The 19,179-nt window shown below is 51.3% G+C and overlaps 1 protein-coding gene across 1 annotated transcript in view; it reads right to left on the bottom strand.

Annotated features, from left to right (window-relative positions):
* Positions 1-626: 626 nt before the first annotated feature.
* The window catches only part of LOC116992554 (C-type lectin domain family 4 member E-like), a 28,110-nt gene continuing 9,557 nt past the window's right edge, over positions 627-19,179 (bottom strand). The window contains exons 3-6 of the mRNA XM_033052308.1: positions 2,621-2,713; positions 1,413-1,564; positions 1,060-1,190; positions 627-786 (exon numbers count right to left, since the gene is read on the bottom strand). Coding sequence (XP_032908199.1) covers positions 627-786; positions 1,060-1,190; positions 1,413-1,564; positions 2,621-2,713 — 536 coding nt within the window. The remainder of the gene's footprint in view (positions 787-1,059; positions 1,191-1,412; positions 1,565-2,620; positions 2,714-19,179) is intronic.

Consider the following 19,179-nt stretch of genomic DNA (forward strand, 5'->3'; position numbering starts at 1 on the left):
AGCCTGCTCTGTTTCTGTCTTCACAAATGATTCCCCGATGTGTTCAGGACCTTCCTCACACAGTCTACAGATGAACATTACTTTGTTCCTGCTCCGGGCCGGTCCAGCACACTCAGCAATATTCTCATCTACAGGTGCCAAACACACTGAAAAGTTAAAACCTCTGTGTTGGGAGGCTGGATTATGGGAATCTGGGACAGATCACTCAGAAGACAATCCACATGCAAAGAGCAGAATTACATTTTTATTAGATTTTTTTAAAAAACAGATCAACACACAGTATGCTGAAGGAGAAGGAAACACTACAGCCATTAATAATTTTTCCCTTCAGAGGATGGACTAGGACACTCCACTGAATGCTCCTCTTTCAAATTCTGCTCCAGTGATTTGAAGGACAATTATCCTTTCATGAAACAGTGGTGGCCTTTTCCACATTGGCTAGACCAGGAACCAAGGGAAGTGATGGAGAATTAGGACCCTTGTTTCTGAAGGAGAGTGGCAAGGTTCACAGGTCCTTCTCATCAGCCTGAGCTATTTCATCCAGGACTGATCTCCAGCCTGTAAAGGGATGCAGGAGCACAGGCTGGGGACTGAGGTACTTTGAAGCTTGGATTTTATGTCCTTCCTCAGAGAAGTTTGACTGCCTGTTCACAAATTCGATAGCAACTTGTGATGCAAAGGACATTATTCCAGTTACTGTAAGTGTTGGGGTCTGTGTTTCCTTTGACATGAATTGCAGCACATTTTTCTGCAAAGAGTAAATTTGGCTCCCCAGGCTTCCAGAACCTGTAAAAGAAAGTTTTTCTATTGGAAATGCACTAGCATGCACGACAATGGATGTGGAGTCACCTCAAACAGTTGTGGAAGAGAAAAGGAAAGTCACTGTGACAGAAATCAGGGGTCATAGTTTTGACTAGAAAAATATTTAAGTTTTCTGACTTGCAGAGCAGCTGAAGACAGAAATCCCCCTCTGACAAATACCTGCCTTACACAATGCATTGGTCACTTGGACTGAGGGCATGAATTACAGGGCTGTCCTCACTCCACCAGGGTACTCACGTGGCTGTATTTTCATATGGAGTCTGATCCACCCACTGCCACTGCCCAGTTTTGTAGGCAGCTAAGCCTATGTAGTATTTTGTTTCATAGATGTTAGTTACTTTTTCTTTTGTCAAGTTGAAGAGGAACTCCTGGAAAAAAGCACAATGTCCATGAGATGCAGGACTAAGCAAAGGGAGGCATCAGGAGTCCCTGTGGGGTGCAGCTGGTGGTGCAGAGGGGGGCTGGTGCTGCAGAGGTGCAGACAGGACATTCCCCCTCCCCTGCAGGACAAGGAGGGGCTCCGAGTCCCCTCCAGGGCCCAGCACTGTGTCTCTGCCTGCTGGCTCCCTCTCTCAGCCCTGTGCACGCACCTGCTCTGCCTTGCTGTTGATCACCACCAGCTGGGAGCCCATCCCAGTGCAGTTCTGCTCACTCCCAGCCCATGACATTGTGTCAGGGGACAGGTAATAGCAACTTGCTTGAAAGAATCTCCAGCCCTTTGGGCAGCACATCCAGCCATCCACTGTGGGGAAAAAAAATGTCCTGCTTTTGAACAAGATGTGCTGTCCTTCATGACTGTGAGTTCAGTGTAGAGTCCCAGGTGTTAGGAGTGGGGTTTGAACCCTTTACTCTGGACAGAGGTAAATACTCTCTTCTGCTCTCCATAAGTAACAGAGAAAAGCCTGGCAGGCTCCTGTCAAAAGGCCCCTGCCTGAAGGGGCCTCTTCCCTTTATCTGTCTGTTCTGCCATGTCTGTGAAACCTCTCTTTGGTGAGAGACATGGTTTCTGCCTTATGCTTCTTGAGGAAGTAAGATGGGAAGTAGCTGGCTTGCACTTTTCTAAAAACCTTTCCATCAGACAAGTGTTGTCCAAGCTCTCAGCTCATGCACATTGAGATACTGAGAGCAAACTGCTCTGACAGCCTTGCTGCCACCACAGGCAGTTCTTACACAGCCAGCTAATCCAAGAGATCTGCCTTGTCCCAGGGATTCAAATGATGGATTAAAAGCTACAGAATGTTCTCCCAAAGGTCGAGCCTGCATGAGAAGGGATCACTGACCTGAGTTTGGGAATTTGCACTACAAGCATTCCAGCACTCCACATTACCATCACCTTATCTGTGACTGCAGCTCAGCTCCCCAGCTATTCCAAACTAAACATCATCCTCCCTTCTCTTGTCTCTCACACTGACCATCATGCTTGTGTAAACAGGCAGTGAGTCAGTCCAGAGATTGGAGGTGGATCGAACCAGCCAGTGTAAAAGCACTTTCATCAAGATCAGTGGACCAGACTTGCATTACAGGGGTTGCATGAGGGGAAGAGTAGAAAGGTTGGTAAAATGCAGGTATTGAATGACCCACCTGCATTCACTAGCCTGGAGCATGTTTTCATAGCTTCCTAAGTAAAAATGTACAATACCATGTGTTCTTCCCATGATTCCCAGGATTCCTTCCTTAAAACAGTCCACTTGTGACTGATACCTCAAAGTGATATTCCCCACCTCCCCGCTTAGGGGAAACCAGACTAGATTTTGGTGAAGTCCATTGTGTTGCTTATGAGGCTCTCAGCATCACTCACTTTTTTCTGCAGAACTGCTAGGGACACAGCACCACTCTGTAGAGTTCTGGAGGAGAGGCTTGCACTGGCCATAGCTTCCATCGAGTAGAGCCACTGAGAAGAGAGGAAAGCAAAGGAAACTGCTATTGTCATCCTTTCCATCTCATGCATGAGCAACCTGTGCTATCCTCCACCTTCTGCTTTGAAGCCCCAACAGAGACTCTATTAACCTGCTATGAAATATGTATTGAGAAAGGAGGGGAGAACAGAAAGACACTTCTCCCACTATCAGTGATTCCTTCCCTTGGAACAGCTTCTGTCGCCTCTGCTGGCTCAGAGACTCGCTTTCCCAGATGACAAACCCGGATTAGAAATCCTCTGAGGATGGGGCAAGGAAAGGGACAAAGAAATCATAGGAGAAGTTACAAAGAGTGGAGAGGCCTAATTGGTGAAGGGCATTTGCCTGCTGGCAGAGGGACTAGGATACGGGTTTTCCACCTGACCTAAGGCAATCACCTGAGCCCTTCATCCCAAGGGAATTAAGAGACCCAGGAACCCACCAAGGCAGAGGGTCACAAAGGCAGCTTTGATTGCAAGGGCAAAAATAAGGAAGACCCAGATGTTCAGCCAGGAGCAGCTTCTCTCTTCTGCTGGGGAAGAAAAACACAAAGCAAGAGTGAGCATGTCCCTGCCCAGAGTTGGGGGCAGGAGAATCCAGGTAGCTCTGTACCCCAACATCCTGCTGGTTCCTTGTTCCATGGACTGGGGAGCCCCACAGATGCTGGAAGTGGGTCCTGCTGCCTGTCGCTAGCAGTGGCTCAGAGCCACAGAGCACAGGAACACAGGGGCTGCCCTGAGGCTGCTTTTTTATTTCTCTCTTTAGTACAACACCTGCCTGCCTTCTGCCCAAACCTCACTCCCCTCTGTCCTGTCCAAACCTTCTTTGTCTTCAACACACCTTCCTTGTTGCCTTCCATTGACTATGCCTGTCACTGAATGCTCCTGCTGGATCTCCCTCCTCTTCCTCTCTCTTCAGAGCTTCTTTCTCTCACTACCTGGATTTTGCCCCTGTACCATGAGCCCCTTTCTGCAATGGCACAGTCCCCAAAGGAGTGACAGCCCAGCTCAGGCTGTGCACAGCCAGACACACAGAAGGGATTGTTTCCACAGGGGGAAAAGGCACTTGGCAGCTCTTGGGAGAGCCCAGGCTGGGTTGTGCTGTGAGACACCAGAGATGGGAGCAGGGACTTGTGCTCAGTGTGATGCAGAGAGCTTTACCAGGGGAATCACAGGAGGTTAGCATCCTTCAGGCCCATTGTTTACAGACAAACCACTGAAGGAAATAGCACAGTTTGGTCTGCCTGGACTTCCACTCCCACTGGCTCCAGGAAAAAGCTCATCCTGCCAGGCTGGGCACTGCCCAGTTCCCTCATCTGTTGTCTTGCTCTTGTCTCAAGCCCCATCTCCTGGGGGGAGGCCGGCCACCGTGCCATGCCTGGGATCCATACCAGCACTGTCTTTTCCCAATTCCTTTGACAGGAGGACAGAAAGGAAGGAAGGTTTGGGGCTTACCTGCAGTTGCAGGACTGACTCTCCCTTGGTCATTCATCATCTCTACAAGAGGATCGCTCTTCTCCAAGGGTCCCTGTTATCAGTGTGGCCACAAACACAGCCTCCCTCCTGCACGGGCACCTCCCACACTGGTGAGGGGCCTTCACAGGCTCTAATCTGATGTGCTGAAAAAGCCATATCCTGGGTGTACCCCACAGCATATGGAAATTGGGGAATTTTCATCATTTCCCGGCCAGGACATTTCACAAGATGCTCATTGCAACACAAACTCAGTGAGGCAAAGGAAATCAAATTCAGGGGGGCATCACTGTAGCTCACACAATCCCCCTTTGCAAAGCCTCAGGCAGTTTCATAGCTCATACATGGCCTTCCCTCTCTGCTGCCTGCTCTTCCTTGCTGAGGGTCCACGTGTGTGAAAATACAAACACGGGCAGGTGTATTTGGCATTTGCTAGCAAAGGGCTAAACCCACTGAGCACAGCCTGCAAAAGGGAGCCAAAAATGACAAGAAAGCATATTCCTAAGTATGTCCCTAAGTATGAGGGATCCCTACTGGATCCCAATGTCCTCTCAATGGACTGAGAGGAGAATAGAGCTTTCGCTTATGTTCCATCATACAGATTTCCCTGTGGAGAGGAATGCATTGGTGCAGGGACACAGGAATAGAAGTCCTCATAGCAATAGCTGAGACATTTTAGCTGAAGCATCAGGACATCAGGCACAGAACTGCTTACAAGTGAGGACAAACCTGATATTTTTCTAGAAGACATCCTCTGATTCTCTTCTTTTGTGCACAACAGGCTGCAGGCACAGTCAGACCCTCCATTTCTAAACATATTTGTGTAACTAATGTTCGCAAGCTCTCTCCCCACATAAAAACACATTCACATGACTTGTGCAAGCTCCAGTCTCCCACCAGCCCCCCAGGACGTGCAGCTGCAAGAACACATCCCCTTGGTGGAAGCAGGGCTTCCCCTGGTCCCACACACTTCCCTCTGGACATGTAGGATTTGTGAGTATCCACACCTCTTGCAGCAGCCTGTGAAGCACAGGTGAAAGCACAGGCTCACGTTGTCCCACTGCAGAGCTGTGGGTGTGTGCCTGCTGCAGCCCTCAGTGCCATGAGCGAGGTCACCCAGAGCACTCAGCTGCCAGGGAGCTTTTTACAGACAGAGGTGGCCAAGTTGCAGAGCACCCTGAGCTCCATGGCCACGTCCTTCTTACCTCTTCTCTCTCCTCTCTCAGTGTTCTTGCTTCCTCTAGACTGTGTTTTCACACTGTTTCTCATGTGCCTTAGAAGCCTTTCTCTAATGCCGTGGTTACTGTTAGGATGGAGGTCATGTTCTTCTTTAACAGCAGTGGTTTGGGGCAAAGGCCCCCTGAAATAGTTGCAGCTATTCAATTCACACAGCTGTTTGCATTTACACTCCTACTTTATCCCTTGCTGCTGTCCAGGCCATCTGACCAACATGAAGTGGGATGGGTAAGGCTGGAGAGGGTTCCAAGTGCAAAGAACAGCAAGGCTGCTCATGTTCAGAAATGAACTTGATCGAGGATATTCTGACTTTGTCACTGGTTGATGGCAGTTTTCCCATCAGGATCCCCTGAGCAATCCACCTTCCCAGTTTTCTTGAATTCCAAATGATTTGGAGGGAAAGACAACGACATAACAACGACTGCAACAACGACATAAAGACAAGCAGCCTGATAGAAATACTAAAAAATTAAAACAAAAGGCAGAAAGCACAGGAGAAATGCTGGCAGCAGGGACAGTACAGGAAGAGAGAATGAATGCCAGTGAAAGTTGTACCCACTGTGCCTGGTTGCTTTGCCCTCTCACAGCCTGAAAACCAGCCCCACATCCCTGAGCCCCAGCAGTGTGTGAGAGCAGCTCACAGGGGTAGCTGTCAGGCTCTGCAACTTGTGCTGCAGTTTCTGAGCTTTGTTTTCAGCAGTAAAGATTAAATAAATCCAGGAGTACACTGGAGGATCCTTATAATGGATCTTCGTGAGGGCGGTTATGGAGGTCCCAAGGATGAGGATGGGCTCTGCTGGCTCTCACTCTGTCCTGGTTTAAAGGGACAGTATTGCCAGGAAATGGAATTTCAGGAACTCTCAGGCAAAAAGGTATGGGTTTGGAATAACAGTTCTTTACTGATATATTTACTAGACAAACGAAAACAGCATCAGCTATATGAAAGAGAACAAAAAAAAAAAAAGCAGTGACAGAACAGAACGAAACAGTCTCAGTCCCTTTTTCCAGTCGCAGATGCCCCTCCTCGTCCGCACAGTTCCGATGGAGCAGGCCAGGGCAGCCTCTCAGTCACGGCTGCTGCAGGAGCAGGGGAGCGAGGCGGCAACGCCATCCCAGGTGGGAGAAGGGTGAGGAAAACACTCAGCTCACCGTGGGCGTCCCAGTTCTCAGAAGCAGGAAGCTTTGGCAGTCCGAGTCCAAAGGAGCCTGGTCCCACGATGGAGAAAGCAACTCTCTCCTCGAGTTCGGCCAGCAAGCTGCGAGTGTTCTCCCACCCACCGAAGGACAAAAGCAGCACTCCACTTTCGGCCATCAAGAAAATCAGGGCCCGCCCAGGCATCCTTTTGTCTTGAGCACTTAGACGGCTAAAAGGGGAGCCACCCCGGCTAGCTTAACATAATAATGGGAAAAATTTCTAAAACCTCCCCCAGCCCACAACATTATCCACCCCAAATTTTTTCCATGCTAACATACTACATCAAATTAGAACCTTTAAATTATATACATACATGCAGTTACAGACACAGTATCATAGATAGTTCACCCTAGAACAAAGTCTCCTTGGGGTATGCATCGGGTTTCTCCATCCTTTTGCATCACCCACCAGGTACAACCTGGTCCTTGAGCAAAAACCACCCCACAGACAGGATTGTCTTTGCTGGAGGCAGAGTTCGCCCAAACAGTTTTCTCTAGCATACCTCTCATGTGTACCACTGGAACCTTTTCCCCATCTGGTGTTCCCAAGAGCTCAGATTGGGCAGGGCCTGCTCAGTTAGTGGAACCTCAGGTATTCACTAACCATGTGGCCTTTGGTAGATTACAGTAAATTCACGAATACAAGCTGCACTGAGTATAAGCCGCATCTATGGGTGTTGGCAAATGTTTCGGTTTTTGTCCATAAATAAGCCGCACCTGAATATAAGCCGCTCTGTCGTTCGAAGCGAGGATCCGCGTGCAACAAAGTTGCCAAGTAGTAACAGAACTGCGGCATGGCGGGGTTTACTGGCTCAACTAAGGCTGTGCAGGCTCGGCCCGCTAGGGGCTGCTGACGGGGCCAGGTGGCTCAGCTCGGTGGTGCCGCTCGGGGATGGCCGCCGCCTCTGGGTTTGCTCGCCCCAGCCCCGCTCCCGCCGCGGCCCCGGCCGGGCACGGAGAGAGTGGCCCGCTCCCGCCGCAGCCCTGGCCGGGCACGGAGAGAGTGGCCCGCTCCCGCCGCGGCCCCGGCCGGGCACGGAGAGCACACCCTGCTCCCGGCACGGCAAGTGAGCACGGACCATGCCCCGCTCCCACGGCAGGCGCCTGGTCCCGGCGCAGCGGCGGCGGGCGAGCATGGAGTGCCCCCTGCTCCCGGCGCCGTGGCGGAGAGCAGGGGCGGAGCCCCCCGCCTCCTCCCCGAGCTGTGGGGATGTCAGCACAGAGCCCCCTGCCTCTCCCCCGCCTGAAGTAGGGAACTCCCCTGCCTCTCTCCCTCCCCCAACGCTGCCGGCGCTGAGCTGGCCCCACCCGCCGCGCAACACAGTATCCAATTTGTAACAATCGCGAACTCCTGGGTTTTACTGGCAGGCGCTCGGCTCGGCACCCTGGCTGGCACTGCTGGGGTTGTAAATGTCAGAAAATTATTCACATATTAGCCGCTCCTGAATATTGGCCGCATTTTCGGTTTGAGAGCAAAATCTAAGTCAAAATGGTGCGGCTTGTATTCGTGAAATTACTGTACTTTCCTTGTTCTTGAAAGTCCCCCCACTCAGTGCCTTCAAGGTGGTTTTAAGCAGACCATTGCACCGTTCGACCTTCCCAGCTGCAGGTGCATGGTAGGGGATGTGATACACCCACTCAATGCCGTGTTCCCTAGCCCAGCTGTTTATGAGGCTGTTCTTGAAATGACTCCCGTTGTCTGACTCAATTCTCTCACAAAGGCAGGTACCATGCCTCCAAAGGACCTGTTTCTCAAGGCCCAGGATGGTGTTCCAGGCAGTGGCATGAGGCACAGGGTAGGTCTCCAACCATCCGGTGGTGGCTTCCACCATGGTCAGCACATAGCACTTGCCTTGGCAGGTCTGAGGCACTGTGATGTAGTCAATCTGCCAGGCCTCCCCATACTTATATTTGGACCAACACCCACCATACCAGAGGGGCTTCCCCCACTTGGCTTGCTTGATGGCAGCGCATGTATCACAGTCATGGATAACCTGAGTGATACTGTCCATGGTTAGATCCACCCCTTGGTCTCATGCCCACTTATACGTGGTGTCTCTGCCCTGATGACCTGAGGCATCATGGGCCCATCGAGCCAGGAACAATTCTCCCTTGTGTTGCCAATCCAAGTCTATTTTTGACACCTCTATCTTTGAGGCCTGATCAACCTGCTCGTTGTGTCAGTGTTCCTCATTAGCCCGACTCTTGGGGACATGGGCATCCACATGACGAACTTTCACAGGTAGCTTCTCTACCCTGGCGGCAATGTCTTTCCACTCATCAGCAGCCCAGATTGGTTTTCCCCTATGTTGCCAGTTTGCCTTTTTCCATCTTTCCAGCCAACCTCACAGAGCATTGGCTACCATCCACGAGTCAGTATAAAGGTAGAGCTTTGGCCACTTCTTTCTCTCAGCAATGTCCAGGGCCAGCTGAACAGCTTTGAGTTTAGCAAGTTGACTTGATCCACCTTCTCCTTCGGTAGCTTGTGCAACCTGTCATGTGGGGCTCCATACGGCTGCTTTCCACTTCCGGTTCATCGCCACGATGCGGCAGGAGCCGTCAGTGAAAAGAGCGTAGCATGTTTCATCTGCTGGCAGTTGGTTATGCGGTGGGGCTTCCTCAGCGCGGCTCACTTGTTCTTGCTCCTCGTCATCGGCGAGACCAAAATTTTCACCTTCTGGCCAGTTCGTAATTATCTCCAAAATCTCAGGGCAATTTGGGTTTCCAATGCGGGCGCGTTGCGTGATGAGGGCAATCCACTTGCTCCATGTGGCGTCGGTGGCGTGGTGGGTAGAGGGAACCTTTCCTTTGAACATCCACCCCAGCACTGGTAGTCAGGGTGCCAGGAGGAGTTGGGCTTCTGTCCCAATCACTTCTGAGGCAGCTTGGACTCTTTCATAGGCAGCCAAGATCTCCCTCTCTGTGGGAGTGTAATTGGCTTCAGACCCTCTGTAGCTCCGGCTCCAGAATCCCAGAGGTTGGCCTTGAGTTTCCCCAGGCACCTTCTGCCAAAGGCTCCAGGACAGACCATGGTTCCCAGCTGCAGAATAAAGCACATTCTTCACCTCTGGTCCCATCCTGACTGGGCCAAGGGCCACTGCATGAGCGATCTCCTGCTTGATCTGGGCAAAGGCTTGCTGCTGCTCAGCACCCCAATGGAAATCGTTCTTCTTACGGGTGACCAGGTAGAGAGGGCTCACAATCTGGCTGTACTCAGGAATGTGCATTCTCTAAAAGCCTATGGCACCTAGGAAAGCTTGTGTTTCCTTTTTGCTGGTTGGTGGAGACATTGCGGTGATCTTATTGATGACCTCAGTGGGGATCTGGCGCCGTCCATCTTGCCATTTTACTCCCAGGAACTGGATCTCTCGGGCAGGTCCTTTGACTTTGCTCTTTTAATGGCAAAGCCAGCTCTCAGCAGAATCTGTATGATCTTCTCTCCTTTCTCAAATACCTCCACTGCTGTGTTCCCCCACACAATGATGTCATCGATGTATTGCAGGTGTTCTGGAGCCTCACCCTTTTCCAGTGCAGCCTGGATCAGTCCATGACAGATGGTGGGGCTGTGTTTCCACCCCTGGGGCAGACGATTCCAGGTGTACTGCACGCCCCTCCAGGTGAAAGCAAACTGAGGCCTGCACTCTGCTGCTAAAGGAATGGAGAAAAATGCGTTGGCAATGTCAATGGTGGCATACCACCTTGCTGCCTTGGACTCCAACTCGTACTGGAGCTCCAGCATGTCCGGCACGGCAGCGCTCACTGGTGGAGTCACTTCGTTCAACGCACGATAGTCCACAGTCAATCTCCATTCTCCATCAGACTTGAGCACGGGCCAGATGGGGCTGTTGAAGGGTGAGTGGGTTTTGCTGACCACCCCTTGCCTCTCCAGCTCACGGATCATCTTGTGGATGGGGATCACAGCGTCTCGATTCGTCCGGTACTGCCAGCAGTGCACTGTTGAGGTGGCAATTGGCACTTGTTGCTCTTTCACCTTCAGGAGTCTCACTGCAGATGGGCTTTCTGACAGTCCAGGCAAGGTGTTCAGCTGCTAAATGCCCTCTACCGCTACAGCAGCTATTCCAAAAGCCCATCTGTATCTCATTGGGTCTTTGTAGTAGCCACTCCTGAGAAAATCTATGCCTAGAATGGGCGGTGCCTCTGGGCCAGTTACAATCGGATGTTTCTGCCACCCCTCTCCTGTCAGGCTCACCTCAGCTTCCAGCAAAGACAATTCCTGTGATCCCCCCGTCACCCCAACAATGGAAACACGCTCTTCCCCCACATGTTCTGATGGTATTAAAGTGCATTGTGAACCAGTATCAACTAATACCCTGTATTCTTGTGGTTCTGATGTGCCAGGCCATTGGACCCACACCATCCAATAGACTCTGTTATCTCGTGCCTCTCCCTGGCTAGAGGCAGGGCCCCTCTAGCCCTGGCTATTATTCCTTTCCTGAACATACATAGTGGAGACTCCTTCAAGTGGGTCTGACAGATCATCCTCCCTTCTGTAATGCCCAGCACCTTGGTCATGGGAGGTTGAGGCTACCTTCACTTTAGTGTAGCTCCCTCGGTTAGCATTTCCCTCCCTGAGTTGACACACCCGTGCTGCCAAGACAGAAGTGGGTTTCCCATCCCATTTTCCCATGTCTTCCCCATGGTCACGCAGAAAAAACCATAGGTCAGCTTGTGGGGTGTACCCTCTTCCACTAGCTGGGGGGCGTTGGGCTGTAACCTTGGGGTATGAGGCTCGCACTGGTGCTGCCTTGATCTTCCTGATCTCCTCCCTTATTTCACTTATGTCACCTCTCATCCCCCTTACCTCCTTCATCTCCTCCCTCATCCCCCTCACCTCCTGGACCATGGAAGAAACCTGGGCCTGCACTATGCCATTCATCATACTGTGAAAATCCCTAAGCTTGTTAGCAACAGAGCTCACTGTTTCTCGGTGCTCATCAGCATTAATCATTGCAATGGAGGTGGTATATTGAGATGGCCCTCGGTTTGCCAGGATCCACAGCATGTGACCTGTGCACCTGACCTTGTCAGGGTCATTGTCATGCTGTCCATCCCTCCCAACGAGTACCTCCAGTACCGCCACCTCTCTCAGCTGTTGGATCCTTTCCTCAATGGTTTTCCAATGCATTCTATTATGGTACTCCTGCATTCTTTCTTTGTTGACAAACCTCTCTCTTACACTCATTAAAAGCCGCTCCCAGAGGGGAAGTGGGCCTGGCTCCCTTACGAATATTTGGTCCACACCTGAGTCCTGGGACAAGGATCCCAAATTCCTTGCCTCTGTACCATCCAAGTGCACACCTGTACCCATAAGGTCCCAGACCCGAAGTAACCAAGTTGTCAAAGCCTCCCGGTCCTGTCGTGCAATATCTTTCCGCAGATTGCGGAGATTTTCATAAGACAGGGACTCAGTGATGATTTCAACCTCTGGCTCCCCTGCTGCTTGTGAGGGCTCTCCTCTCTGGTCTTCTTTGTCTAGATGCCTTGTTTTCATTTTAGACTTCCTAGTTTCTACAGGGGCGACTGCTGCTGGCTGTGAGTGCTCTTGCAATTCAGCTGGAACCTGGACAGATGTAACACCTATGGGTTCCATTACAGCATCACTGGATTCTCCCCCTTTATGGCAGGGCTTCTCACCAGCTGGGGAGAGGTACTCCTTCATCATCTGGCCCATCTCACTCATCTGCTTCACTAGAAGCCCCAACCACTCCGGGTGGTTTCTTTCTGAGATGGGCTGTGGGGCAGGGTCAATCTCTGGGGCAGCATCCCTAGTCTCTGGGGCAGGGTCAGGCTCTGGGGCAGCATCCCTAGTCTCTGGGGCAGGGTCAGGCTCTGTGGCAGCATCCCTAGTCTCTGGGGCAGGGTCAGGCCCTGGGGCAGCATCCCTAGTCTCTGGGGCAGGGTCAGGCTCTGGGGCAGCATCTCTAGTCTCTGGGGCAGGGTCAATGTCTGCAGCACCATCCCTATTTCCTGGAGTAGGTATCAGAGTTGTTATCCAGCTCAATCCCCCCTTATCTCTTAATGTTAAATAGGACAAGCCTATCAGTAACACCAGCCACTGTATGATATCGTTAGCATTCAGAGAAAATCTGACCCCTTCAAAAACTGGTGGGGTAGACCCAAAAATTTGGGTGAGGGGTTGGGAGAAAATTTCCCCTGGTGTTATTCCCTCACAGTAGGTGCCATTATTAAAGTAATCCCAAAAACATGCATTTAGTGTGTGGCATCCCTGAATCCATGTACCCGTCCAAAGGAAGTTAAAAATCCATTAATTCCCCACCTTATCAACCCATAAAGCAAGTCTGATAACAGTCACAGTAGCCTTAGTTATAGGGCCCATGTTTATGTAAGGGTTTGCAAATGGGAGAGATACATGTATGAACACATGCAGCCCAAACCAGATTAAACTGGACCACATGTTGCTGGACCACATGTTGCTAGCACACAAAAAGACAATCTCAGGCAATTGAAGAACTGTTATTCCTTAACCTCAAACCCCACTTTCCGGGCACCAAGATCTGTCCTGGTTTAAAGGGACAGTATTGCCAGGAAATGGAAATTCAGGAACTCTCAGGCAAAAAGGTATGGGTTTGGAATAACAGTTCTTTACTGATATATTTACTAGACAAACAAAAACAGCATCAGCTATATGAAAGAGAACAAAAAAAAAAAAACAGTGACAGAACAGAACGAAACAGTCTCAGTCCCTTTTTCCAGTCGCAGATGCCCCTCCTCGTCCGCACAGTTCCGATGGAGCAGGCCAGGGCAGCCTCTCAGTCACGGCTGCTGCAGGAGCAGGGGAGCGAGGCGGCAACGCCATCCCAGGTGGGAGAAGGGTGAGGAAAACACTCAGCTCACCGTGGGCGTCCCAGTTCTCAGAAGCAGGAAGCTTTGGCAGTCCGAGTCCAAAGGAGCCTGGTCCCACGATGGAGAAAGCAACTCTCTCCTCGAGTTCGGCCAGCAAGCTGCGAGTGTTCTCCCACCCACCGAAGGACAAAAGCAGCACTCCACTTTCGGCCATCAAGAAAATCAGGGCCCGCCCAGGCATCCTTTTGTCTTGAGCACTTAGACGGCTAAAAGAGGAGCCACCCGGGCTAGCTTAACATAATAATGGGAAAAATTTCTAAAACCTCCCCCAGCCCACAACACACTCCCACAATGAGGATGAACTGTTGGGGATGTAGAGGTTGGGTACCACCTTGTCTGAAGTAATTCTGGGATGTTGGGATCCAGGATCATATGAGAAGGCAGCAGGGCAAAATCCAGGATCACAACCTGAGGCTTCAGGAGGGCAAATACTGGACAATTTGGACATTTGTTTGCATGACCCCCTTGGGAAGACTCCCACTTAGATGATGTGTTTCTGCAGTGCTCACCACCTTGTGGGAGCCTGTGTCCTTGCTTTCCAAGACATCTGTTCAGCCAATGTGTGGGAGCAACAACTCAGAGAGCTCTGCAGCCCACTGTGCAGCACCTCCAGTGTCACCCGGGCAGCAATTGCAGGACACAGAGTGAACATGCCCAAGACAGACAGGGAATATGGTCTTTCTTCTGGAGAGTCCCCAAAGGCACGGGGACAATGCTGGATTGTTCTCTGCTGGTTGTTCCTCAGGCATCTGACCATATCTCTGACGATGTGTCCTAATAAGCGACAGGAAATAGCCAAGCTCATTGCAAAGCCAGTCTTTGCCAGGCAGGAATAACTGGGAGAACTTTCCTAGGCCTTGACAAGGCAAATGGAGCATCTTTGGGATGGACCTCCTTCATATGAAGAGAGGCTGAGTTAGAACTGTTCAGACCAGAGAAGGAAGGAATGGTACCAACTGCCTGACCATCTGTCTTCCACACAGTATTCCCCCTCAGCAGAGTGGGAATGCAGGCTGCAGCATTCACACCCATTTCAAAAACCTTCTGTGTGTAACTGCTGGCCTCCCCCTTGTCCTCAGGATGAGGTTTCCTCCATCAGGCATTTTAGCTTCAGCTTCAGATATTTGGATGCAATGGCTGTCATTGCTGTGGGAGATGGTTCCAGCCCTGCTGTCCTTCTGCCTTCTGAAGGATTACAATACAGGCTCCATATTTCACATCACTCAGCTTCCCAGGGCTCCAGAAGTGGAGATGTGTTACCCTCCAACACTGCCTTGTCAATCCTTGCAGGGCATGATGAGTTCTAGGACACGGGGTCTCAGAGCTCAGAGGGACATGGAGACAGACTCTTCCAGATCCTGATTCATCCCAAATTCCCAGGATGAATCACCCTCGTTCTCCTCCTGCTCTGCTCCCACAGAAATCAGTCCTACATGGAATCCTGCCTTCTTCCTACAGCCAAGGTGAGATGGCCATGTCCAGACCCCAGGGGCTGCTGCTCACCACAGGCTGACCCCAGGAGTGGACACCCAGCAGATGGACCTGCTGGCCAGCTCTGTCCTTTAGGGGCTGAGCACCTTCAGCTCCTTCACCACAGCAGGCCTGACCCTCCTGTGCTGGGATGGCTCTTGGCTGCAGGAGGGAACACAGGAAATCTGCTCCTTGTCCTGCTTGTGTGCTAAGAATTATTGCAGAGGGGAGGGGGAGGCCTAAAGGGGATTCCTGCATGGCAAAAGCCAGAAAGGCGTGGGAATGGTGCTAAAGAGCCCAGACAGGCAGGCCTTTGCAGCCAGGGCCAAGCCCAGCAGCCCAGGCTGGTGCTGGGAGAAGCTGTGCACTGCAGAGCCTGGTTTCTAGGTCAGGATGGAGAAGCCCTCACTCGTGTGGCCATATTTTATAGGTGGAAACAAACATCTTTTCTTCTAGCAGGATTTCATCCTGCTGCAGCCAGGAAGGGGAACAGGAGCAGGTAGCTGTTTGAGTTGGGTTCAGTGCTTTCTGCCTGTGCTGATTTGTGTGTTTTTTGCATATATACGTCCTCTTTCTTCCCTATGTCCCTAGATATCTACATACTGTCCCTACGTGCTGTGTCTCACTGCTGCCTCGAGCTGTGCATGGGGACCTGCAGCCACCACACACTGCTGTTCATACAACTGCTCCCACTGCCTTAGCAAGCCAAATCTCCTGGGCACCTTGTCTCCAGTAGGAATTCCCCTCTCTCTCTAGGACACAGGGAGAGGATTCACTTTCATGGGAAGTACAGAGCTGCACAGACAGGAGTTGTACACCCAGCTGCATTCCCCGTGGGGAGCTGGAAATGTTCAGAATGGGAGCCTTAGGCACTTGGTGTTTCCCGAGAAAAATGAGGACACAGGAGGAAGGAAGTGGGAAGAGATGGATCAAGGAAGATCCATGGTGTCCAATGGTCTACAGCAGGCCATGAAGGCAATTCAACAGGCAGTGGTGTTCTGGATGGGATGTCATGTGCACAGGAGCCCTGTCTCTTCAGCCTCTTCTGCAGCATGATCTGGCCTGGCTGGGCAGGCATGCCATTACAGGCACCACTGAGGATTTGGCTGTCCAGGAATGCTGCTGCCTCAGGTGAGCCTGGGATCAGCTGTGAGTCAGGAAGAGGACTTTTTCCTCCAGGTGCCTCTGAAGGCCCAGTGTGGATTGTTTCTCCCATGACAGCAAGTCCAAAGGGAGGGCCACAAAGATGAAGGCAATGAGGATGGAGACTGAGGGTTGGAGCACAAGCTAAAAGAACTGCGATTGTTCAGCATGGGAAAGAGGAGATCCCGAGTTGGTCTTATAGCAGCCTTCCAGGAGGATTGCAAGAAGGCAGGACAGGGACTTTTTACTAGGGCATTTAGGACTAAGGCAAAGGGGAATGACTTTGAAAGAGGCCAGATTTAGAGTAGGTATCAGGAAGAAATTCTTTCCTATAAGGGTTGTGAGGCACTGGCACAGGTTGCCCAGAGAAGCTGTGCACAGCCCATCCCTGGAAGTGTTCATGGCCAGGCTCGACGGGGCTTTGAGCAACCTGGTCTAGTGGAAGGGGTCCCTGCTCAAGACATAGAGGTTGAAAACATCATGCTTAAAGGTTCCATACAACCCAAACCATTCCATCATTATAGGACTATAGTCCCCCAGCATAGATAGGAGGGAACAAAGAGGTACAGAGACAAGGCACAGAGCCTTTTTCCATTGGTCTGATATTGTACTTTCTCTTGTCTAAGATTTCAGAATTTGTTCAGCAGAAACAGGACAACTAGAGGACATTCTGTGTGTGACTCAACAAAAAACAAACACCTCTGCTCAAGCAGACCAAGGACATTGAATATCTGTATAATCTGTCTTCCATTCCTGTGTCTTCTTCTTGGAGAAGTCCATCTCTTTTCAGCCAGAGACTCTGGGACCCTTTGAGAGAACAGGACAAAAGAACACAGGACCTGCTTCAATGAGCCTGAGCCTTCCTGTGTTCCCTGAGCTACCCTATGCACTGGGGATGTTGGATAAAGCTCATTTCACTTCCACATACACATGGTCCCCTCCTAAACAATGAGGATTTGTCAGGGGTCCCCCTCCCTCCCAGTACACCCAGCATTGTTCCCAGCTCGCTGCTCAGCTCCCAGCTTTGCTCAGGACAGGGATATTTCCATCACACAGTTATTGCTGCAGCTTCACAAATTCAATGGTGTTCTTATCTGAATAGATGTCATACCATTTGCTGAGACTTTTTTCAGGACTATGGATTACAGTGCAGTTCTCATCAAGGCCACTGTGTGGTTCTCCATCTCACCAGAACCTGGGACAGAGACAGGCTTGTTACTCCCCAGTGCCCACTAGAAAGCACTGCTGGAAAAGGCCACAGTGGGATGCAAGACTTAAGGGAAGGGAAAGAAATTCCCAGTACAGATTTGTGGGCAGAAGCAGTACCCCTGCTCCCACTCCATATCCCACTGGCACCAGTGTCACATGCAAACGTGCCTCCTTCCTACAGCCTTCCAGCACAACAGGGCCCTGCTCCATCCTGCTGGGGGGAACTGATCACCACCACTCATCCCATGCGCCTCACAACCAGCAGAGGCCCCTGTCGGCCTCCAGGGCAAGACACAGCAAGGACAGTGCTGGTGCTCTCTCCCTGCCCCATCTCTTTCCCTGCATCCCAGCACAGCCCATTTTGTGCATGTAAGTGCAGTGAATGCAGGTCAGGCTGGGCTGGTCGTCGGGCTTCTGAAGGGTTCTTGCTGCCAGCAAGGTGAAGTTTTTTCTATGCCTCCAGCATTGACTTCCATGTCATAGGTAGTTAATTCATAACCAATATCCAGCACAGATGGGCCATGGGAACCTGGTGTCCTACACAGCCCAGTCCTGCTGTATCTCTGATCTCTCACAAGGAAGTGTAGTGACAACCCCCTCTCATGCACCAGCAGACCACATCACACCTGCCCTACTTTCTTTCCCTACCAGGAGTCACACCAAACACTCCATCCAGAGATACTCATGTTGTTGTCACATTATATGAGGTCTTGTCCATCCACTGCCACTGACCATCCTTGACCTCAAGCAGATCAATGTAGAAATTGTCTCTTTGTGGAGATTGTTTTATCTGCTCGAAAAGGAATTCCTGGCAATCAGAGAGAGAGTGCAGTGTCCATGAACAGCAGGACTGAGCACAGGGAGGCATCAGGACTCCCTGTGGAGTGCAGCTGGTGGCAGAGGGGGGAGCTGGTGCTGCAGAGGTGCAGACAGGACATTCCCCCTCCCCTGCAGGACAAGGAGGGGCTCTGAGTCCCCTCCAGGGCCCAGCACTGTGTCTCTGCCTGCTGGCTCCCTCTCTCAGCCCTGTGCACGCACCTGCTCTGCCTTGCTGTTGATCACCACCAGCTGGGAGCCCATCCCAGTGCAGTTCTGCTCACTCTTGGCCCAGTTCATCCTATCAAGGGAGAGGAAATAGCAGCTTCTTTGAAACCTTCTCCAGCCCTGTGGGCAGCACGTCCAGCCTCGGTCTGTGCAGGGAGAGGACAGAGACATGAAGGCCACAAACAAGAGATGATTACAAAGATCCAAGTTCTCCAGTAAACCCTTACTTGCCCTCCTTAGTGATTTTTCCTGATGGAAAGTGCATGAAAAAACAGGAGTAGTACAGATATTCCCATTGCATCGGGGTATGACCAGTGAGTTTTTTGTGCCCAAAGCCATGGTAATATTTGTATGGGGGTCTCAGGTGTCAACAAAGTTCTTTTGCTGATGTGGTTTGACTTGTCCTGGCACAGCCTCCTGGAATCCTTTAGCCCCAAGGAAGAGGGGACATTGGGAGCACTGACCTGTTCCTTGTGGCGCTGCTGAGTCGCACTTCCACTCTGAGAACTGCTGCTGCAGGGCTCTGGGCTGGTCACTGCTGTGCCAGAAGGGAACCACTGCAAAGGGAGAGGAAAGGCAGCAGGATTACCCCTTCCTGCCCAGCTCCTCACACAGCATCTCTGGCCCCTTGGCTTTCCTTCCACCATTTCCCCACCAAGCATTGTCCCAGCTGTCACCTCTCCTGGCCCAAACCAGTGGCACAGCTGCCATCCCAGCCAGAAAGAGATCCCCTTCCCAGTCAGACAGCAGAAGCAGTCCTGGAAGCACATCCCACTGAGGACATGCCACACACATGGCAGGACTGATGC

This window comes from Catharus ustulatus, chromosome 2 (assembly GCF_009819885.2).
Source record: "Catharus ustulatus isolate bCatUst1 chromosome 2, bCatUst1.pri.v2, whole genome shotgun sequence".
Lineage (NCBI taxonomy): Eukaryota > Metazoa > Chordata > Aves > Passeriformes > Turdidae > Catharus > Catharus ustulatus.